Genomic DNA, 24709 nt, shown 5'->3' with positions numbered 1-24709 from the left:
GAGGAACCCCACAATGCATCGTGGAAGTGGAAGACCTAGACTTAGCAATATGATCAGAGAAAGTCCTGTCCGTGAGGTATGACTTAAACCATTCAAGGGCCAGTCACTGTTCTAAACGGAAAAAGGAGATGGTGTGATCAACTGTGTGAAACGCTGCATTGAGCTCTACGAGTACTAAAATGGAGGGGTGTCCAGAGTCAGCAGCTAAATGCAAGTCATTCATGACCTTAAGAAGGGCAGGTTCTGCACTATAGTGAGCTCTAAAACCTGATCTGAAGGATTAAAACATTGAGTTATCATTCATCAAGGCTAAAAGTTGATTTGCAACAATCTTCTCCAGGACTCTGGCTAAATAAGGAAGTTCAGAGATAGGTCTAAAATTGTTGAAATCATTTGAATTGAGTCTGGGTTTCTTTAACAGGGGTTGACCAAGAGCATTTTAGAAGTAGTGAGGCACAGTACCAGAAGAAAGAGAGCTTTTAAAAATCTTGTCTGTGAATGTTCTCATTCATCCAGGGCATGGTTATCCAAAGGAGTTGAATCAAGTGCAAGTCCAGTTGCACTTGATTCAACTCCTTTTATAAATCTTCAGTATAAAAGGACAAATTGTGTTAAAATCTTCTTTAAGAAATTGAGGGGGGGAATGTCCGGAAGGCAGGAGGAGGGGTTAATTTTGTTGACAATATCTAACAGTGCAGGTTGAGAGACAAGGTTGACGAGATCAAAACAAGTATCAAGCCTAGCAGGTAAACAAGCTGATGGGGGATCTACAGGTGAGGTAAAAATCTGACAAATGAGGGAGATCGTTTGAGTAAAAATGTTTAAAACTCATTGCAGGTTTCAGGAGAAGCATCTACAGAAGGGATACGGGAAGCATCTGTGGCACAGCTTACAATGTTAAAAAGCACCTTGGGATTAGAAATATTAGATTCAGTGAGATGGGAAATGTAGGCATGTTTACAGTTTTTAACCTCTGCATTGAGGAGTTTCATCAGAGCCTTAATGTCCTCGTGATGGCCAGGGACTTTGGGGGCCTTCCACTGACGCTCTGCTTTACAACATTTACGTTTTAAAACGTGAATGTTTCCATTTATCCAGGGCTGGGACATGTGTTTAGTTTTCCTGGTTTTAAATGGTGCAATTTCATGAAGGATGGAATTGCAGATAATATCGAAATTAGATAGATGCTCATCGACTAATAATAAGGGATCTATCTTGCAAGGGATAATACTAAAAGCTTTACTAAAAATATTGGGAGAGGTAGAATTAAAAACCCTAGACTGTAACGGAGTACGTGAGCAGCTAAAACAAGGAGGCAAAACCTAATTAAAACATATACAATAGTGATCAGAAAAATAAGGATCAGAGCACATTAAGTCGGATAATGTAAGACCATAAGATAAAACAAGATCAAGAGTATGGCCCTTACAATGACTGGGCCCGGTCAGTGAGAGAGATAGATTAAAAGAATCCATCAGGGATAGAAATTCAGCACTTAGGCTGTTAGAGGTGCACCAGACATGAATATTAAAATTCCCTAAATTAAAAACCTGTCATATCTGGGTATGATTATTGATAGGAGCTCTGAGAATTCGTTTATAAAACTAAAAGAAGATTTGGGGGGGGGGGGATCTGTAGACTAGAAGACACAGACACTGGGTATCCCCCTTAAAAACAAGTGGAAGTGCCTCGAAGGAGGAAAATAGTCCTAAATCAATACAAGAAAGAGTAAAATTATTCCTTAAAAAAACAGCCACCCCCTCCCAAACATCTAGGTTCGTGGAAAAAAAGAGTAGCCAGGAAGAGATGTTTCAATTAGGGAAGTAAAACCCCCAGGTTGTCCCCACAATTCTGTTATCATAAAAATGTCCAGATTTTGTGATAAAATGAAATCATTACACATAAATGACTTATTTAACAGAGATCTTACATTGAGTCGCTCTGTCTTAAATATATTTGGCATTTTGGCATGGGGCAGTGGAAAAGATGTAGGCTGGCAGGGAATGTGAATGAGATTAGATGGTGTGACCATACGGGGGGAGAGATGGCTTGCTGAATACCTGTTCCTTCTGCAGCTGGTCACAATGGGAATTGTATTTTTAACATCACAGAAAAGGCCAGCAGGACCCTCACTGTTGTAAAACCGGCTTTTCTGAAGAGACGTTAATGTGTGGACAGGGTCATAAAATGTGTTTTGATAACATTTCTTGCGAGCAATGTGCATTATATTTTCATAATCTTTGTTCAGTGAATGTATATGATCTTTAGTTTGTTAGTTATTACGAAGATTCTTTCAAGTCTCACCAGAAAATTGTTGGAACGCAACATTTCCAACATTGAAATTAACCCCAAAACATGTTTCTACAATATTTGCGAAAATATCCTAAATAAATCAACATTTGTATGCTTTTTTCAAACAAACAACCTAAATGAAATGTAATTTATGTTTTGGCTGCATTACAAGTTTGATATAATTCTGTAGATACCTTTTTATGATCACATTTATAACCCTATTTTGTAAACCAGAAGAACTACAACTATGGTGCTGATTTTTATCAAGCTGCAAGGGCAGCTCTGAAATCAGACCTGTGCCAAGCTGCCCTTTGGAGGCCCAATACATGAAATGAAAGTTATTTTGTTTGTTTGCTTTTAAAATAAGTCACCTTTACACATTGCAGTCCTGCTGACCATCCAGGGCATTACTACAGGCATCGGGCCTGAATTGCTTGGGTTAGGGTTAGGTCTGAAACGAAAGCTCTTGGATTTCATCAGGAAAATAAGCTACAAAGCAGGCCAAAATTACTAGTTTGGTTTTAAATTAGTCAAAAATAATTATGTTAAATGATGTTTGTCCCTATATCCACAACGGAGAAAAACCAAAACAAAACAAAACAAACTAAAGACCTTTCATTTCATGTGTTGGGCCTCCAAAGGGCTCTCTGGAAGTTAGCCTAGGTCAAGGCTGTGTCCATGAAATGTGAAAATAAAAACTTTGTCGTATGACTAAACCAAATACATTGCTGGAAAGGTCTGGACCTTTAGAGTAACATTATGTCAGTCTAAAGATTGTAAATGGCTCCTGCATTGAAATATTGACTTCTGAACCTTGACGTTAGTGCACGTTGGAAGGCTTGTCATTCAGCAACAGAGGGAGTGACAGACATGGGACCACCTGTTATAGAGAGCTCTTGACTTCAGCTATGTGGCCATACCCATATGGTATAGTCACCAAGTGGGTGCGTTGTCAAATATAGTCAAAATTAATTTTAACAATTTAATCCCCTTTTAACAAAGACATATTTAAAATATGATCACACAAATGTGTTTCCCATCCCCTTAAATCCCTCAGTTTACCATTAATTCAGTATTTACAAGTTCCAATTCTAGGAAATACACTAATATTTTTAAAAACTACAATTCCCTTGAGCTGCTCCGTGCAGCATGATACAAATCAGCATCACAGTTTAATTATTCTGGTTTGCAAAATAGCATTGTAAATAGGGTCGTACAAATATATATATATCTACAGAATATATCAAATATTTAATGCAGCCAAAACAAATTACACTGAATTTAGGTCGCTACTGCAAAAAAAGAAAAAAAAAAGAAAAAAAAGTGTACTAATGTTGATTTATTTAGGATATTTTAGCAAGTATTGTAGAAATACATGTTGGGGTTGTGTTCAATGCTGGAAATGTTGCATTCCAACAATTTCCTGGTGAGACCTGAAAGAATCTTCATGATAACTCACAAACTAAAGATCATATACTGTCACTGAACCAAGATTATGAAAATATAATGCACATTTCTCGCTAGAAATGTTATCAAAATGCATTTTAATGCTGAAACTATCCTACAATATTGAATTTTCCACTGAGAATTAAATGAATGTCAGCATTTTTTTTTCTTTTCGCAGACAGAAAATTGACAGTCACGACACATGGACGCAGGCTCCACCAACATTTGCTATAAGTTGAAATGTCGACATGAAACGTATTTTTGGTTCAGAAACGTCAAGATTTTAATGTATATGTGGTTTTCAGAAATGTGAAGTGTCAACATTTTATTCTGGCAACTGGGTTGTTTTTTTTCGATTGGAACACTACACCATTGATATCTATTGAACAGCCCTGCATGTGCAAAACGGATGCTAAAACGGTGCCTCGAGTGTCATGTTTTGAAGCACAAGGCCACTGACCAAGCTGCCATATTTGACGAGTTGGGAATGAGAACGTGTTGAAATACCAGCATCTTTCAAATTATTGTGTATTGTGTTACAACATAATTACACATATCTGTCAGTTTGATAACATGCATGTGCCTATATGAGACCCGGGTAGTCTCTGTCTTTGAGTTTTTGGTGCAAACATTTTGATTAAATGTCTTTTTTTAACCACGGAGGTTATTTTTGAACAAATTTATAGTATGATGGCGTATGTGTGGACACTATTCAAATTTTATCTTCCTACCTGTTTCTGCTCCTCTCCAAGCCCGTCCCACATGGAGGCCACTATTTTAGATACGTCTCCAAAGGTGGCATTTGGGTTTTGTCCCTTAATGGCGGCCTGGGTGTCCCTGAAGAAGAGGGCATAGGCTGACACGGGCTTGGTGGGCTCGTTGGGATCCTTTTTCTTCTTCTTCTTTTGGGGTTTGGGTTTGGGCTTCATCATTTCCGAGGAAGGCCGCTTCTCGCCCGTGATCTGGAAGACCATCAACAATACAGAAAAACAAAAAGAATTTATTGACACTGTGTAATAAGGGCAAACTGGCCACACTCCAGCCATCCTTAAGAAGAAATCAGAAATATATATTGACCTAAAATTATTAGAGTAATAAGAATTGCTCCACTGGTAAATGATAATAATGTTTCATCCAGGTGAAGCAACTTCATTAAATTCATAATTCAATTTTACTGTTTCATACCTGTGTGGTCAGCAGTCAGCATGAAGATATTGCTGCATTGTTTCAATGATAGCAATACATTTACACAGTCGGGCGATTCTTTTCTTTTTTCATCGCCCCAATACACATTTATCAAAACACATCTGTGAAATGAACTCGTCAGGCCTTTCAAAATCTCTCAGATGTTCAATAAGGGATTAATTTTGACTTTTACACAATCAAACCAAATGGATTCCAGATCACACATACTGTATTTTGTCTTGGCTTTAATGTGGCTAGAGAATGACTAAGTTAAGGTGGTAATCATTTTTGTTTTCTTTTAGATTTTAACTTTCTTTCTTCGTACATGGCAAGACACAGTGCATCTGGGGGAGGATGAACAGTGTAATAAAGGAATTATTGTTTTTGATGAAAACATTCTTCCCTTTTGCTTTTTTCTATTGCGCCTTTTCATTTAACTCTAAATATGATAAGTGGGGAAAAAAGGACAAACAATATAAAATTATACAGTCATACCAGAGTTTTATAGGCTTAACAGTAAAATAAAAGGCAAATCCACTAGCAGGTTTGAGTTTTTTTTTACTCATTTTCTCTTAGACAGCTCCAGTGAAAGTCAGACAGGAAATGGGGGAGAGAGAGAGAGGGGGGGGGGTATGACATGCAACAAAGGTTGCCAGCTGGAATCGAATCGGTGATGTTTGCGACTGCGTGTCCATGTGGCATGCACTGTAACCATTCAGCCACAGAGAAGACCCCACATGCAGGTTTGATTGTTGAGAAATGCCGAAAACTATTTAACATATTCATGTTGGCGGATGTTACTGAGCAGCCCCTTCCTCTTATTGGAAGTGAAATAAGACTTAAACTTCCCCTAAACTTAAATTCACTTTTAGGATGAGCCCATCTATTATATTCTATTCTATTCTATTAAAATGTAGTCTTGTCAGGTGTAGTCTTTTCTACATTTAATATTTATATAAACTTTTGACCTGAGGGAAAAAAAATCATCAAAAATTATCCCTTTACTTCTATATTTAATTTTAAAATGAACCCTTCTATTTTATTCTAGTCTAGTCTAGACTATCTTAGTCAAATCTAGTTTAATTTACAAATTCTGACCAGTGCAATTCAAAATTCTTCACACGACATTACATAGAGTAAAAGTGAACACAAAAAGAAAAAGAAAATTATTTGTGGTACTGTGTAGAGAAAATAAAAGGTTGCTTGCGTTCTGCTCCTCCTTGTGACAAATCGCAACCCAGAAGCACAGTCTCAGGAGTATGTCATTGTGGTAATTGCTTTTCGGTAATTCTCACACATGTGTCACCCGAACTGAAATTCCTCCGGTTGCAAAATAACCTGTCAGCTCTGGGCCAAGATAAAGAGAGACCACTGCTTTCAAATGTTTCCAAGTTACACAATAAAAAATATATTTCAATGGAAATTTGTCCTGAAGCAATTTCTGTTCCATGTGTTCAGACCACAAAAAAAAAGACTCCCATACATTCGTTACAACAAAAATGCAAACCCAGGCTCAAACGTTCATCTACATCTTATTTGCACATCCCAAATTATGTTAATTTTAAATGTATCGATGATATTGAGGGAAACTGTTGTAATCTACTTCTTAAATCCTACTTGTAGGATTGTTTTTTAATCAACAAACAACGTGGATAGGACCAAAGCAGAGGGGAACTGTCAGGGCCCTCTAGGCCCTCAGAGAGTTAAGATATTCTAAAAAATAATATTTGAAAAGTCATTGGTTCTTCGTCTTCCTCTTCCTTTGGCTGCTCCCATTAGGGATCGCCACAGCAGATCATCTTTCCATCTCTTCCTGTTTTCTGCATCTTCCTCTGTCACACCAACCTGCATGTCCTCCTTCATCACATCTATATACCTCCTCTTTGGCCTTCCTCTTTCCCTGATAGCTGGTAGTTCCGTATTCAGCATCCTTCTCCCAATATACCCAGCATCTCTCCTCTGCACATGTCCAAACTATCTCAATCTTGCCTCTCTTGCTTTGTCTCCAAACCGTCCAACCTGAGCTGTCCCTCTAATATCCTCGTTCCTAATCCTGTCCATCTTCGTCACTCCCAATGAAAATCTTAGCATCTTCAACTCTGCCACCTCCAGCTCCACCTCCTGTCTTTTCATCAGTGCCACCATCTCCAAACCATATAACATAGCTGGTCTCACAACCATCTTGTAAACCTTCCCTTCAATGCTTGCTGGTACCCTTCTGTCGCAAATCACTCCTGACATTCTTCTCCACCCACTCCACCCTGCCTGCACTCTCTTCTTCACCTCTCTTCCACACTACCCATTACTTTGAACAGTTGACAGTTCTAATTTTATTTGATCAATTCATAATTTGACAATCAACATCTAAACAAAATGTTTCCGAGGAAATAAACCCTTCAAACCTGCCAACTCAGTTTGTGCTGGAATGTGAAGGGTTAAATCAAAGAAGCTCATTTGTCTCCCTTTCAGAATTTTGCTGCCTCTGCAATTATTGGGAAGAAAATGCTATACTCCAGCTATGTGATTGGTGGTCCAGCTATCATTTTAAAGAAGTCTTTGCAATAGTAATTCAATGAGCGTAATTTCAAATGACAGTAGAATTGGTCAATCATATCTTCCCTCTAAATTGGTGGACTTTGTTTTCACTAACTTTATGACAAGCTCCGCTCGCTGCGAGGGGACACGAATCACAAGCTAGCAAACTAGCTAGCTAGTTAGCCTGTTGGTTCATGATGGAAGCCACGAGTAAGGTTACTGATAGTGAGGAGGACATCGTTGCAAATTTGTTATCCACACCATTTTCAAAATTATTTTTTTACTGATAAGTTGGAGTTAATCGGCAAAGTAAGACTTACACCAGAGCTTAATTTGTTAAGTTATTTAAAATCTAATAGGCTGCCGTGCCAAATGATTTTATTCTGGCCGCCGCTGCCACTGTTTTGTATATGTTATTGTTTATTTGGGAAAATGGTTATTATGCAGAATTACTGGTCAATCTATAAATTTACCAACTCAGTGGTCATTAAGCATATTTACCGTAACATGTAATAGGATTTAATAGGCTGCTGCGCCAAACTAATAATATTATTCAGTAACAATATTGCTTATTTGTGGTGGTGGGTTCCCAAAATGCCATGATCGCTGTTCACTGTCCATGGTTCTGAAATGTCTGTCACTAATGGCGGCTTGGCTGTGTGCGCGCTGTCATGATGTGTAGGCTTACATGACATTCTGTTGTTTTTGTGTGGTAGGACGGGTGGCTGTCATGCATTCTGCACCCCTGCCTGTTGTCAGCATATTCCACTAAAGTGCACACACAGCTGGTGTGATGATCTGATTATTTGTAAGGATGATTTGCATTTTGCTTAAGAATTTAGCTGTTTTTTGTTTTGTTTTGGTGATAACTCTCATTCTGTATCCTTGTTGCATTGTTAAGGCTGGACTAGCATCTTAATTTTTGTTTCAGAGTTGAAATTGTCATAGGTAACTTTTGCACTACTATAGTACTTACACAGTAAGCTAGGCTGGCAGTTTTGTTTTTTTTTTCCCGACGAGGGAAGGGGAGTCAGAGGGCCAAGGTTTAAGAGTTTGCTACTGAACCAAAGTGATGCCCAAAACAGAGAAAATACATGATGAAAATCAAGCCTTTTTGCATGCTCTAAAAAAGTGGTTTGTCTCTTTAACTGACTGATGACAGAGGTTGATGAAAGGACAAGGCAAACACCGCTCTCAATCAAATCGCCACCGCCCATCTGATGCAGTTGGGTATTAAATTATTATCTTTCACCAAGCTGAAAATGGTTAATTCATGTATTTGTGCAGCTTGTTCAAATTCGTATCTTTCTGGAACCAGAGTACACTTCCCCAAAAGAAAAGTAGGCTAACTTTACAAGCTTGTGTGAATTTTCTCCATACTGAGAGACCTCAGTCCAGGGACAACACTCACTTCAACAGCATGTGGAGTGCACCATATAGATGGGACCTTATGGAGCACTGGAAGGGATTCAGTGAAATTTTACCATCTATTTATTAAGTCTATACTACTGGCCACCAAAACGTTGGAAGCCAAAGATCATTACCCCCACTGCAACAGCTGACCATCTCTCAGTAAGAGGACCATCATTTCAGCTAAATTCTAACTGGCTAACGTCAGATGGTAATGCTGTCATTAGAGTTAGACTCTGGCTAGCTTGAAGGTGCTCGCAAGAAAGATGTGCAACCAGCATTAGGAGGAATTCACTGCTAACATATTTACATGGAATAATGTTAGATAATGGAAATAGATTTACACCTTGTATTTCAATTTGCATACCCTGCTTGGGGTTATTGGGCAGTTTAAGATTACTAGCTAAATCCAGAGTTTATTAAACCGACCAAAGGTAGCTTGAAAGGCAGGAGTGACTTTCATGATCGTGTTGGAGCAAAATTTCTATTTTATGGCTGGAGCCCTGGCTTGGTGAGTAAATCCAAACTAGGCTATTTAGTTTTCATTTATTGTGTCTGCTCAATTTGTCTGTTAGAACTGGCTGTAAAGGCAAATAATGCGACGCACACAGTACCCTGCACCCCTTCCATAAACTTGATGAAGTGAACAGGCTATAACTTGGTGGTGAAGGGCAAAATGGCTCAACTTTATTCTTGATTATTGCTTACAGGTTTGAGCTTTACCACTGAGAAATGATCTAAATGTCTAATTAAAGGTATGATCTAGCAGTCTTGTTACACTCTGCAACTGCAGCTTCAGCACTGATTACTTATTCACCTTGTATAACACATACTGAGAAAATAATTTTATTTTTGTTTGTTTTTTCAATGCATGCACCCAATTAACATTTTAAATTTAAATGGATTTTTGAGTGTTGTGTAAAAAAACAAAAAACAAAAATAACATAATGAGATGCCAATGCCAACACTGGTCTGCTGTATTCATCAAGAGCAGTTGTTAAACGGTGAGCTGGACTTTAAGCCTGATTTACACTCACTGCAGATTGCAACACATTACAACTGGCCTCCCAGGTCCTTACCCTGATGTTAACCATACCAAACCCATACATAAACTTAGCCATCTCTGATCTAACACCTAAATATAGCCATTTCTAACCTTCTAACCAAATTTAACTATATCTAATCTAATCTTGTCAGGATGTGGCATAATCATATCTGTTCCCATAATACTAGTTGACATGCATTGTATACATGTGACCGAACGCTGGCAATAAACATATTATAGTCACAGCAAAAAAGGTGCATTGAAACATTTTTGTCTGTGAGACTGGGTTGGAAGTGCATTCATACTTTGGACCCTGTGATCAGAGCAACATCAGTACAGCAAAACTTAGTCCGTCCTAACTCTAATATCTCTGCAAATACAGACAAACACTGCCACACCACTGCCGCTTTTATCTGCTTTTTAAATCCCTGGGGCCAAACACCAAGCTAGGCCTTTCCTTTTTATCACTGCAAGCTAAAGAAGAGTCATCGCCACACCAGTACCTTAGAATGAGGATCACTCTCCTCTTCCTGATTGGAGCTGGAGGGGGAGGGTGTGGCCGATTTACTTCCCGGAGGCGAGGGGGAGCCGTGAGGGAGCGCACTCCGGTTGACCTGGGGATTTAGCTGGGACAGAGGGCTCATGGGGTTGGGCAGTATCCTAGGTGAGTTGTTTATCAGGGGGTTGGGGCGGGCGGGATCATAATGAGCGCCGTCTGGGTGGTGATGTTGTTGCTGGTGGTGGTGGTGGTGGTGGTGGTGCAAAGCCATCTCCTGCATCTGGGGTGAGAGAAGAACACTGGCTTACATTCTTCATCTCGTCTCAATGTTGAAAAAAATCATAATAATGAAATAAAATTGAAGAAAAAAATAGATAGCCAATTAGCCGAATATATGTATATATTTACATAAATGGGAATATATTTCCAGTGCTTAGCATTTTCTTTAATTTGAAGTAAAATTACTGGCAAAAATATCAAAATATGGCCCAAAAAATTGAGATCTGTGATGATAAGGGAAATAGGCCTGCAGGAGATTTAAAGGAATACCTCGGAATTTTTGAAGTCTATCTCTATTTCATACTCACTGCTCATGTAGTGCATAGGTGGATTTCATTTTCACAGTCATCCATCCTTTTCTTCACAGTGGATATGCAGATCCAGCTTGCCATCTACAGTTCAATGCAATTAATGGGGGACAAATCCACAATCCTCGTTCAGTGCAAAAACATTCCACAGTTCAGCCAAAGCTAGCATGATGCTACAGCAGTCAATAATAGCAATCTGAGTTGTTATTTAAAAACTGTTCAGTCATTTTTTACAGTCGGTTATGGCTTTCTCCTTCTGTGTAACAACACAACCTACAAGTGATCACCAGCAGGAGTCACTCCACCGCAGCACAGCAAAGCAAAGTATACGCGAAGAGGGAATTTAGCAATCAAAATGAATGTAATTTCAAAAACAAACACTCGAATGAGCTATGATAGACTGCTGTGGCATCATGTTAGCGTTGGCTGTACTGTGGAGTTGATTGTGGATTTGTCCTCCATTGAATTACATTGAACTGTAGATGGCAAGCTGGAGCGGCATGTATGCCAGTATGAGGAAAAGGATGGATAGCTGTGAAAATGAAACCTACCTACATGAGTACAGAATAGAGATAGACTTCACAAGTTATGATCTATTCCTTTAAGATACTAAATCTCTTGCTGATGCACAGGTTGCACCATTTAACTTTGACTGGGCGAAGGAAATCTCTATGTGGCCTCTCCCCTACGTCTTCTCTCAGGATTATCACGCGCAGTATCCAACCTCTTGTTTATGACCTTGACTTTAAACTTGACCCTACTATCCTGTGATGTGTATTCTTCCGTGTCAGGTTATTGTTTGTTATATCAATAATGAATAAATGAAACTGAATGTGTGTTATTATACAAGTTAAGTTATTCTATGGAAGCTTGCCTGATTAGCAAGGGATTACTTCATGGAGTATCTGAAGTGCTGAAATTCTAAACAAAATAAACCATCCATCCATCCATCCATCCATCCATTATCCACACCGGTAATCCTGCTCTCATGGTCGCGGGGATGCCGGAGCCTATCCCAGAGGTCATTAGGCGACAGGCCGCCAGGCCATCACAGGGCCAACACACATTCACACCTAGGGACACCTAGGGTCTTTGGATTGTGGGAGGAAACCGGAGCACCTGGAGGAAACCCATGCAGACACGGGGAGAACATGCAAGCTCCACACAGAAGACGACCTGAGATGAACCCCAAGGTTGGACTACCCCGCGGCTCGAACCCAGGACCGTCTTACTGTGAGGCAACCGCGCTAACCACTGTGCCACCATGCCACCCCAAAATAAACCAAAACTGTGAGAAAAAAAAAACCTCACCTGACTTCAAAAACAATGACAGACACCCGGTGTTTGGTGCCTTTTTACAGAACAATGCCATTCACTACTCACTATGTAACACAGGGAATGCACAGAATACATAATTAACTTATATTCCGAATATTGTTTAATGGAGTTCTCGATGAGGTTTGAACCACATCCTTACCATTACTTAGCTCAGCAAATTGAAATAAAACAGTGCTCTCTTGAAGACTGACCCTCTAATTGAGAACACCCTTCAAGAATAATCACAGAGGCAGACCTCAAAGCCTTTCATAAAGTTATGCTCTTAGCGGTCTTAAAAGATCTTCAGTAATAACTACATCAAAAGCTTTTCTCCGAGATGCATCAGGACATAACACCAAGTCGAACTAGAGGACGCTTTTAATGCAAGCATAAATGGGAATGTTTGGCAATTTACAGATCAGAAAGTGATGAACTTGCATTTATTAGTGCTGTTAAACATTCATGAGTTAAATAATACATTACACATTAGCGCAGTGCTAAAAAGATCAAATTGAAAGGGCCCTAGCATATGAGGTTTTAATAAACACTTGCAGAGGCTCAGAGATGAAGGCTCGCCTTTATAATAATAATTGGTCCCAGCAAGTTGCTGGAATAAAAATGCACAGCAAAATAATGTTGTAAAAGGGCTGTGGCCCGCTTTGAAAACTCATAATATTCGCAGGACATTAAAATCGGTGTTTGCCTCAGCAGCTGCTAACAAAAGGCAGCCGCAAACAAAGGCATTCCTTTTTGCATTTCAAATAACCATGCCCTAACCTCCCCCAACCACCACAACCTCCAACTTCCAGTTGTGATTCAAAACACCATCACTCCTCCTCTTAAAACACGAAGAAACGGCTTCAGCGGGAAAAAAAGGGGGGGTATACAGAGAAAAAGAAGGAAAGAAAGCAAGGAGAAACAGAAAGAAATAGAAAACCATTAATTTTCCATTTCCATGGAATTGCTCTTTAGGAGTCCTTACAAACCAAGAAGCATCGAAAAACCAATTAATCAAACATGAATGGCCGATCATGGCAACAGTTGACAGGTTTCCAAAGCAAAAGCCCTCTTTGGAAATGGCCACTGTTTTCTCTGAACTACACCCTGTCCCGTACACACTGGAGCACCCCGGGGGGGAACTGGGGAGGGGGGTACCATCACACCGTCACTACTGGGGGGAAAGTGGGAGGGAGGGGGGTACCATGACACTGTGACTGTGAACACGGCCATAACGGGGGGGAAAACGATGATAATAATTAAAAAGAATCCGGGGAACTCTCAAACATCTGGAGGAGGGGGATCATTATCTGGATTATAAATGGAAAATGTGTCGTTGTTAAAAAGAGGGTCACACTTTATAATGAGAAGCAGTAAACAGTGATTAGAAAATGAGCGATAGGGCACTTAAAAGCTCCTAAGACACATTTGTTAACATTAGCAGACAAATTAAAGATATTAATAAGCGTCTTGAAATTGTTCGACAATTGTTCGTAATAGCAGGAAAATTCTGCAGGTTAAGTTTAGTCACAAAGTCCTGTATGGTAAAGGTCAGGCCAGATCTTTAAGTCTAGTCCGGTAAGCGCTATTAGGAAGAGGTTAAACTTAGCTATTAAAAAACATTAACCGGTGTATTGTAAGAGGTTATATTTTCCCTATTACTCATTTATTAATCACTCTGTAAAGCTACTCATCATAAAGTGTTACCAAAGATACAAATGTGTGTGTTTCAAAGTTCCTCCCCTTCTACTTCTTCTTGTGGGGGTGGGGGGGGGGGTCCGATGACTACTTCTATCAGTCAAAACCTTTTGCCTTTAAACCAGAAAAAAAAAAGAAAAATTCACAGATTTTGTTGATTTGCTGTGAAACCTTCTGCCGTGGGTTATATCCAGTCAGTACTGCGTAGTGATAACTCACCTACAGATTCTTATATTTCATTAGAATGGAGATAAAGGATAACTCCATTTCTTTACCACCTGGGCCTTCTTGTCATAGTCTTCACCATCCTGTATATCAGTTATAATGTCATTTTACTCAGCGGCATCAATGTGGAGATTTTGGACGCGGTACCACCAACGCTGAAACATGTAAACATGAGTGTCACACGTTTCAATGAGTCCAATTTAATCCCAATTATCTAAACCACGTATTTGGAAATAAAAATTAAAGTTAAAAGTTATGATGAGAGCTGTCCAATATGATCAATGGTGGATGACATTGCTGATCTACTTCCTGGTTCAACTTGCAGGGAGTAGCAGCCTATACTTACCGTAGGTAGAAATAAACATCCATAAACTAGCCGGCCAGCACAATAGAGAAGTCATAGATAATAGATAATGGAGAGTTATCTATGGGGGGGGGGGTGTTGTTTAAAGGACACGTTTAACACTCCTGTTCACTTGTCCTATAAGACACTGCAGTAAAGCTGAGTTCAGCAGTGGTCCCCTGTCCAAAATCTACTAAATGAAGCCGGTGAGTAAAATGATAATATAACTGATATGATGGAAAGAACTATGAAAATAAGACTCAGGTTGTAAAAAAGGTTGGTTGGGGGGGGGCTGTTGTTGTTTAAAGGACAGGTTTAAAGTTTGTATTCCTTGGCACCATAAGACACCATTGTAAAGATGAGTCCAGCGGTGGTAAAAAAACAAAAACAAAAACAGAATGATCCTTTAATAAAGCACACTTGAAGCCAGTCATCTGAAAACATCTAAAGGTGTGCACCGTGGTGCAGTATGTGACTATAACGTGCTGAAGATAGCCCCGGTGCTGCCTACATGACAGGAAACGGGAAATAAACACGTGTTTTCAGACAAAGACAGACACTTCCCTCTGAGATGGCGGAGCTACCAAAAGAAACATGTCACCTTATCCCAGCGATGTCCGGGGTGGGCTTTAATCTCTAAAACCGACAGCACTTTGATAAATACCTGTTAATAGTCTTCCCAGTCTGCTTTCTAATTGCCTCTGAGTGCTTTCAGTTGGCCCTTTCACCTGAGCAAGACTTAAAGAGCAAGACATTATCAGGTAGCACCATCAGGCCTGAGCTAAATAAAGCGACCAGCAGACGGCTGTACAAATATTATAAAAGAATCTGACAAAGGTTGCTGGTTGCCATAGGTACTGTATGCTAATTCCTAATGGTATCATCCACTTGGCAGAGAGATGGGGGTTGTGTGTGTGTAACAGGATTTAGTTGGTCAGTGCTATCTGCCCGGGTTCCAACTACTGCCTCCACATAATGCTGGGCGATTTGGAAAACATTGTTGTCGACATAAACACAGGGAATTTTACGCAACGTTGATATAATATATCATGATATCTGTTAACATACTGTGTGCAGAGATGCCAAGTTTAAGAATCCAACTGAGGTTCATCACTTTGAGCAGCTTGGTGGTGTAGTTTTCAAATAATACCCCCTCACATATGTCAGACCTCATTTTGTGATGAATTTCAGATAATAGATGTTCATTATTGTGTTTTTAGACAACAACATTTTGTACCACGATATGAAAAGATCCAAATTTCTAATGCTTACACAACACCATTGAAAGACAATAGACAGACAAAAAAAAGAGATACATATTTAACCATTGCTCAGCCCAACATGCACACTGGGACTGGACACCACCAAATACAGCATCCTATGGTTCTGAACACATGATGTGAGGGTCTGGTATTCATGTCTGTCCAATAATGTAACATTGCAAGGACGCAGTTTTCTAAACGTTTTACAGCGGGCGGACATTTATTGATGGCTTTACTTTGGGAAGGTTAGCATCGTCGGTAACACTTTACAGTAGGGGTACATTAATTAACATGAGCAATGGAGTAATGAGCATTAACAGTTAATTAACCCTTAACTAACTCTATTAACACTAGTTAATAACGTAATCAGGATTAAGTAACCCTAATCCTAACCCTAATAAACATTAAGTAACGGTTAAAGCCACTGGAAACCCAAATACACAACTATGTAATGTGGGGGTCTTATGTACATAATAGTGAGCATCTAGAAAGAATTAGAAAGCAGTTTAAATCCAAATTCGAAATATTGTCGTTTAAGTTTTTGCGAACTCCTGAGGTTGGGTTTGAACGGGGCGTGGTTAACCATGTATTTCGCGGCAGTCAGGGGTGCTAGTCCGTGAATGCTGGGATGGCATCCAGCGCGTCACCTAGCCGCACAACCACCGCCCATAGGGGTTAGTGGCTGTGCGGATTGACAAAACCATACTGGATCGGTCGAGGCTCCATACTGGATCGGCCGAAGCCCGGGTTAACTACAGCCGCCATTGGTGCTGTGCCCTCACAGGGTACCGATGGAATCTGTAAAATCCTCTGACCGCCGAGAAACAGGGAACAAGCCGAAAGAGGAAGAAAAAGATGCTCGGAAGTTTATTACGAAAATTACGCAATTAATCCCGCGAACCAATCACAACGCCAGTTGTCAAACTGTCTCTAGTAGCCTTTTGATATTAGCTAGCGCGCTAACCCCCCGCAGCCTCCCCGGATGAGGGGGGGGGGGTTAGTCGGCTACCCGGAGTCGCACGGGAGGGAGGTCAGAGCAAGATGACCCGCACCTCACTTTAGTCTATGGTTCCGAGAGTTTTGACTGGAGCCAAGCCCGGAAGGCACCGGAAGGGGAACCTCCCGCCGCCTCTCCGTCAGACGGACGCCGTTAGTGGCGCCGCCGGAGCAGAGGGGAGCCACCGGAGCGGAGGGGAGCCACCGGAGCAGAGGGGAGCCACCGGAGCGGAGGGGAGCCACCGGAGCGGAGGGGAGCCGCCGGAGCCCGGTCCCGACTAGAAAAGAGGTTGTTCACATGCACACAGCGCCGTTTTCACCTCGGGCTCCACGCGGAGGGAGACGTCAATCAAAACGTGGTTTGCCACGCCTACACAAGTGTTGAGAAACGGTCCAAACAGCAAAATGAGCTGTAGTTAAACTTTCTAATCGTTACTAATGTTTATTTACACTCAGGATGCTTAATGAGACACTCAACTTTGAACTCTAAGCATTTTTACTATTGCAAGCCAAATTTCCAGAGGCTTTAAGAAATGTTTCTTTTTAACATGTATTAAGGGCTTACAAGTTCATTATACTACTAACTGATGGACACCATCAGTAAATGATTACTAGACAGATTAGTTACCTGTTGACTATCTGTTAGTTAATGCTTATTACTGTGTTGACCCATGCGCAATAATCCAGGTAAGGAAACGACAGAAAGTTGAATCAGTTAGTTCATCTGGACACAACGTTTAGTGGGAGAAACGTTGTGTCCAGATGAGCAGATTCAATTGTCTGTGAACGCTTGTTACTGGTTAATTAATGTACCCTTATTATAAAAGGTAACCTCATCTAATTCCCTTTCATAGTCATTAGTCACAAGTAACATGGCACATTACTGAGCCTCAAAATGTAAAGTTAACGAGGAGGAGCGCTCACTTTCATACCACAACATGTACCTTCCTGTGTAAGACACATTATCGGTCTGTTACCTCATCATTCCTGCACTTTGTCCAGTTCTTTGAAGAAATGGTAAACAGATTAACTTTATTAGATTTTGCTCATAAAAACACAAAATATTTTATGCATGCATGTGTGTGTGTGTGTGTGTGTGTGTGTGTGGTGCATTTGGAAGTTGGATTCTGACTTCCCAAGGGTATTTTTATCACCAAGCTTGACTTCCAGAAATGTAGTTGTTTGTTTGAATCCCAAGGAGATAAACATCCCCTCATAAAGAGGGAGATGAAGTGAACGGAGAAGGGAGAAAGGGGGAGGGGAAGAAAGAAAGAAAAAAGATGGGTGAAAGAGAACGAGAGGAACACAGAGGGAAAGAGAACAAGTACAGAAGCAAGAGGAGGGGGACACAACAGGAGAGAGAGAGAAATGAGAAACAGAGATAGAGAGGGGGGAGATCTGAGAAATAAGGGCGATTCTCTCAAAGTACTAAAATCCATCTCCAAAGTTAGCTGGGGGACAGTTGGATATTGCTTTTCAGTGATGAGCAGCCAGCAGATCTGAACTGTGATGCAAGGCCGGGAGACTCGGCGTTAACGTGCTGCCCCGCCGACGTCGGGCCTGTCGTGTTTGTATTCACATCTTGTACATCATAGTCAAATGGGAGTCAAATAACAAAGGCTTTCCAATTATGTGTAGCACATTGTGTGCGAGATGGAATATCAGAAAGCCATTGTTCCCCCCTGCTCCCCCTGACCTTACCTCTGAAACGGTTTCACAGCCGCTCCAATTGCCTCCACCATTTGATTTAGCTAAGGGGATTTGACCACACGCACAGAGATGAGGGGGGACTCCGCAGAGCCACAAGGAGAAAGAGGGGAGACAGTAAAACACAGCTAACCTTCCTCCGTCCTTAGAATAGAGATAACAGATTGGCATCTGTTTCATAATTCAAATTAAAAGGATGATTTACTAGGAAAGTTGCTATTGCTTTGGCATCATAATACACCAGTGTCTTGATGCCAAAGAATCAGTTGAGGATGTGGTCCAGGGCTCTACCTCATTATGAGCTGACATCAGCCCTACACATATTTCAAAAGGTGTTAATTTATAGAGATCTACTTTTATTGCAGCAGAGGCACCGTTGGCTCACTTTCAATCCAGTCAATTCTCAAACAGCAAGAGAAAGTGTTTGAAATGACTGAGCATTCAATTCATCACGAGGTTGGGCAAGATAACTCCTTCATGACGTAAGTGTGTTTGTTTTTTCAACATTTACAATATTTGCATTTTGGAGATAATCCACTTTGTGAAATGCTGGAATCAAAAGCACATGGGTGCAGCATCGCTCCGCAGTCTTCCTCTCCCATCGGACTGTGTACATTTGGTTGGCTGAGCAGAGAGTGAACACACCCTCCCCTCCACCACCACCATCTACACCCCCCCCAGTCCAACTGGAGGGCTCAGGTTCAACTGCCATCCGTGTTCAATTATCCTAGAGTGAGGGTACTTGACCCTAGTGCCGAGCGATATGGAAAATAAATATTTTCACAATAACTACAGGGAATCATACACATTGGACCGCATTCATCAATGTATGTACAAATTTGTTGTTATGCACACATGGATTTTTTTTTAGCCCTCAGATTTGTCTGACAGGTAGATGCAATGCCTGATGGTTATTTGTAACTCCTTCCCCCTAACATCTGTGATCTACCTCTCACCCAGGCTTGCAAAGACATCAGTGTTAGCCAATTGGTGTCTAAATTCAGGCGTTACCCAGGTTCATGCTGGTCTGTGAGACAAACTTCAGGGCTAAAAAAAATCCCATGGGTGTGTAAGAACACATTTGTACAATTTATGAACAAGGCCCGATGTCGATGTACTATATCATGATATCTACTTACATGCGAAAATACCAACGATTAAGAATCCAGTTGCTTTTCATCAAGGTGAGCTGTGTTAATATAAAGTATACAATAGTAGGAAACCAAAACTAGTTTTCAAATAATAATCCCTCAGATATCTTAGGCCTCATTTTGTGTGAAATGCAAGGTAACAGATTCTTCTTTATCATTCATTTAAAAAAACATGTGTATTAAGATATGAAACTATCTGGATTTCATCCCAGTACTATACCATTGAAAGATGGTAAGTGATGACACTGAGTTATTGCCCAGCCTTACTGAACCTGCCCCAGGACTGCTTCACTATGCCCAAAACAGAATTTACCCTCTTTGAGGGATTGTAAAAACAGAAAATGTGTATGCGTTGAGACCAATAAACAGAGTGTGTAGAAGAAGTGCAGTTGGTGTCTAATTGAATGAGGCCTGCTGAGGGAGGCGAGCACTGCTCTTCCTGTCCTGCCCCATGTGAATGCTTTATGAGCTGTGTGAGTTTGGCCTCGCTTCTTCAACGCCTGCTTGACTGGAGCCATTTTGTTTAGAGTGATGGCTCACTCACGCAGCTTCACGGCTGCTATTGTAAAATCACCCAGCGTTTAATTGAAACAAATGACTATAATAATAGAACATTATCCCTGCAGGCGCCCAGCCATGACAACTTTAATTAGAGGCACGTTGGAGACTGATCCTTCAAAAGCGCACCGCCGCAAACACGCCTTTAACCGAGGCCCTCGCGGCTCTCCCAGCTACTCCTCCTTCACCCTGAGGCCAGAGTGCTAACAGCTCTCTCTCGCTCTCTTTCTCTCTCTGTCTCTCTCTCTCTCGTGGAGTCATCCAGCCTCCACCAAACAGACCCCCCCCATCGCCTTTACCCCCACCCTCCCATATCTTTACTTGTTATCTCTTTTCTCTCAGCCCCTCATACACTTTCCACTTCTTTGGCTTATCAAGCTCTCTCTCTCTCTCTCTCTCTCTCTCTCTCTCTCTCTCTCTCTCTCTCTCTCTCTCTCTCTCTCTCTCTCTCTCTCTCTCTCTCTCTCTCTCTCTCTCTCTCTCTCTCTCTCTCTCTCTCTCTCTATATATATATGTAGTATATATAGAACACCAGCTGTCAAACATCTTGACAGCTGATGATTGCTTATGGCATGAAACAGGCTTGTACTGTCTCATAAAGAATTTACTTGACTAACTGGATTATATATATATAATCCAGTCAATTTTATATATATAAATAAATCTCTCATCATCAGCCGCTTCTCCTGGGTCAGCTCACAGTGACAGCAAACCAAGAAGGGCACTCCAGACGTCCCTCTCCCCAACAACGCTCCGCAGCTCCTCCTGGGGGAGCCCAATGTGTTCCTAGGCCAGATTGGACATGTAGTCCCTCCAGCGAGTTCTGGGTCTACCCCGGGGTCTCCTCCTAGTTGGACGTTCCCAGAAAACCTCCAAAGGAAGGCGCCCAGGAGGCATCCTAATCAGATGCCCGAACCACCTCAACTGGCTCCTTTTGATGCGAAGGAACAGCAGCTCTACTCCGAGCCCCCTCCAGATGTCCCAGCTCCTCACCCTGAGCCCAGATACCCTATGGAGGAAACTAATTTCAGCCGCTTATATCCGCAATCTCACCCTTTCGGTCACTACCCAAAGCTCATGACCATAGGTGAGGGTTGGAACAAAGAATGACTGGTAAATTTAGAGCTTTGCCTTCTGGCTCAGCTCCCGCTTCACGATAATGGTCCAGTACAATGTCTGCATTACTGCTGATGCTGCACCAATCCGCCTGTCAATCTCCCGCTCCATCCTACCCTCACTCATGAACAAGACCCCGAGATACTTGAACTCTTTCACCTGAGGCAACAACTCATCCCCAACCTGGAGGGAGCAATCCACCATTTTCCGGTAGAGAACCATGGCCTCAGACTTGGAGGTGCTGACTCTCATCCCGGCCATTTCACTCTCAGTTGCAAACAGCCCCAGTGCGCACTGGCGGTCACATTCTGATGAAGCCTACAAAACCACATCATCTGCGAAGAGCAGAGACGCAATTCTGAGGGTCCCAAAATGGACACACTCCTCACCTTGGCTGCGCCTTGAGATCCTGTCCATGAATATCACAAACAGAACTGGAGACAAGGGACAAGCTTGGCGAAGTCTCACACCCACCGAAAACGTGTTTGACTTTGTGCCAAGAATGTGAACACAGCTCTCACTTTGGTGATACAAGCACCGGATGGCTTGTAGCAACTGCCCTGGTACCCCATACTCTCACAGTACACCCCCCCCCCACACACACACACAGAGTGCCCCGGGATACACGGTCGTAAGCCTTTTCTAAGTCCACAAAACACATGTAGACTGGCTGGTCAAACTCCCATGCCTCCCTCAGCACTTCTGCAAGGGTAAAGAGTTGGTCTGTTGTTCCATGGCCATTGTTCCTCCTGGATCCAAGGTTCATCAATCAGTCGGAGCCTCCTTTCCAGCACCCTAGAGTGGACTTTCCCAGGGAGGCTGAGCAGTGTGACGCCCCGATAATTGGAGCACACCCCCGGTCTGGTATATATATCTATATATATATATATATATGTGTGTGTGTATTTTATATATATATATATATATATATATATATATATATATATATATATATATATATATATATATACACACACACACACACATACACATACATGGAGTAAAATTCCATGTATGTGCAAACCTACATGGCCAATAAATCTGATTCTGATATCCATCTATATCTATATATATATCTATATATATATATATGGCGGCACGGTGGCACAGTGGTTAGCGCGGTTGCCTCACAGCAAGAAGGGCCTGGGTTCAAGCCAAGGGGTAGTCCAACCTTGGTGGGTCTTCTTGGATCGTCCTCTGTGTGGAGTGTGCATGTTCTCCCCGTGTCTGAGTGGGTTCCCTCCCACAGTCCAAAGACATGTAAGTCAGGTGAATCGGCCATACTAAATAGTCCCTAGGTATGAATGTTTGTGTGTTTGTGTGTTGGCCCTGTGATGGCCTGGCGGCCTGTCCAGGGTGTCTCCCCACCTGCTGCCCAATGACTGCTGGAATAGGCTACAGCATCCCTGCGACCCTGAGAGCAGGATAAGCGGTTCAGATAATGGCTGGCTGGCTGGCTGGAGATATAGTATATATATATATATATATATATATATATATATATATATATATATATATATATATATATATATACACACACACACACACACACACACACACACACATACATACATACATACATACATACATACATACACACACACATACATACATATAGCTGAGAAGTACTAATAACAGAGTGGGTTTATGAATCATCTCTTCCTTAAGTTCTCACAGCAAAGGCAAAATGGTGTTTCTTTAAAATTGTGTCATCAGCGGGATGCTTAGTAAGGCGATATGATAAGCAGTGGATACTGGGATCTTAAAAGCACTGCGACAAATGAAAGGATTTCAAGTATTTGGTAGAGCTGTATTTGAAGTATCTGGAGGGCGGCCCATGCTAACTTTATCAAAAACAAAATTAGTAGTCTACAGCAAAGAGCGCCCCATATGACTGTGATATGCGTACGAGGCACCAGGTGAATTAGAATCAGGAACAGGTTTCAAAACACTTTGTTGTATTTTACTGGTTCTGCAAAATCGCATGTTGCTGCCAAAACAAGACTCTCTTAGGTCAGCTGCTTTTGATCATTCCAATTAAATGCTAGTCAAATGGAGAGATGCAAAATAGTTGTATCTCTCCCCTTAACGCCTCTCCTGCATTGAACTGTGATCAAGTAATTAATTTGGCAGAAAAAAACAGCAAAACGGCACACAAACAAGCAGCATGAGGAGGTAATTACAGATGGTGTTCGCAGTTTCACCACAAAGTTTAGAGCGAGAGAGAGAGAGAGAAACAGTTTATTCCAGCAAAGCCTTACGCACTGTAAAAATGGATGTTTTTACACTATCTCACAAAGATGATGGTGTCTATGCCATCAAATTTCACATCTTCGTGAAGTTGAGGGATCGTCTCTGTGGCTTTGTCTCACAGGTAAACTTCCAAATCAAACAAACCACACTCACAATAAAGGTAAAACCTAGATACAGTGGGCTAAAATTACACTAAGAAGCTTTTTTTTTTATTGAATTTATTTTTATTTGTACAAAGGCAGTTATTCCTGTCTGGGATTGACTACTGAATTGAGTGGTGGCACCCTGAATGCTTTTCGTTATGGATCCGTAGCAGCAACAAGACAGTGGTTGATCTGCAGATAGAAATGTCGTGATGTCCCCCTCAGCATCATCCTCCATGTTCCTCATTACCGGTAATGTCAGAGCCTCCTTGTCTTTTATATTCTCTCTCTCTCTCTCTCTCTCTCTCTCTCTCTCTCTCTCTCTCTCTCTCTCTCTCTCTCTCTCTCTCTCTCTCTCGGCCGTGTCTCTGAGCTCACCTCACAAGGCGTAGCATCAGAGAATCACAGTCTTGTGTGACATGACATGGAGGAGACGTTTGTGAGGAGCGGCGGGGACACGCGCTCTTGACAGTAGAAGGCATGGCTCCTCTGCTCCCGCTAATGAGACCGCTGACTGCCATGTCAAACACAGCACGTGTGTGTGTGTGTGTGTGTGTGTGTGCATGTATGTGTGTGTGTTGATGCGAATGTGCCCACGTTTGAGCAATGAAAACTATCATACAGCAGATGCACAAAGGACAAATTCGGAAGCGAGGAACAGGGGCCATACATTGGCAGGATGCAGGCACCATTTCTCTGTGCACAAATGTACACAACCACACATACATACACACATGCAAGCACACACACACACACACACACACACACACACACACACACACACACACACACACACAATAAACAATGCACCGACTGGTGGGGGAGGTCATGCCCGCAATTATGGCCCTGTGGAGGTTGATTTGCATTGCGTGTGTGTGTTAACCTACCTGGTGCACAAACTTAACACATTCCTGAAAGTAACCGTCTTCACATTTTTTTTCCAA

The 24709-nt window shown here is 41.5% G+C and overlaps 1 protein-coding gene across 2 annotated transcripts in view; it reads right to left on the bottom strand.

Moving 5' to 3' along the window:
- Window positions 1–24709, bottom strand: part of LOC130107815 (TOX high mobility group box family member 2-like) — a 69813-nt gene that overhangs the window by 32961 nt on the left and 12143 nt on the right. Inside the window, exons 2-3 of one of the 2 annotated variants that reach the window (XM_056274577.1) lie at window positions 10417–10692; window positions 4470–4700 (exon numbers count right to left, since the gene is read on the bottom strand). In XM_056274577.1, the coding sequence (XP_056130552.1) occupies window positions 4470–4700; window positions 10417–10692 (507 nt within the window). The remainder of the gene's footprint in view (window positions 1–4469; window positions 4701–10416; window positions 10693–24709) is intronic. The other variant, XM_056274578.1, reaches the window with a different exon arrangement.

The sequence above is a fragment of the Lampris incognitus genome, chromosome 2 (genome assembly GCF_029633865.1).
Source record: "Lampris incognitus isolate fLamInc1 chromosome 2, fLamInc1.hap2, whole genome shotgun sequence".
Classification (NCBI taxonomy): domain Eukaryota; kingdom Metazoa; phylum Chordata; class Actinopteri; order Lampriformes; family Lampridae; genus Lampris; species Lampris incognitus.
The sequence above is the reverse complement of the archived record's forward strand: the minus strand, read 5'-3'. Positions and strand labels throughout refer to the sequence as shown.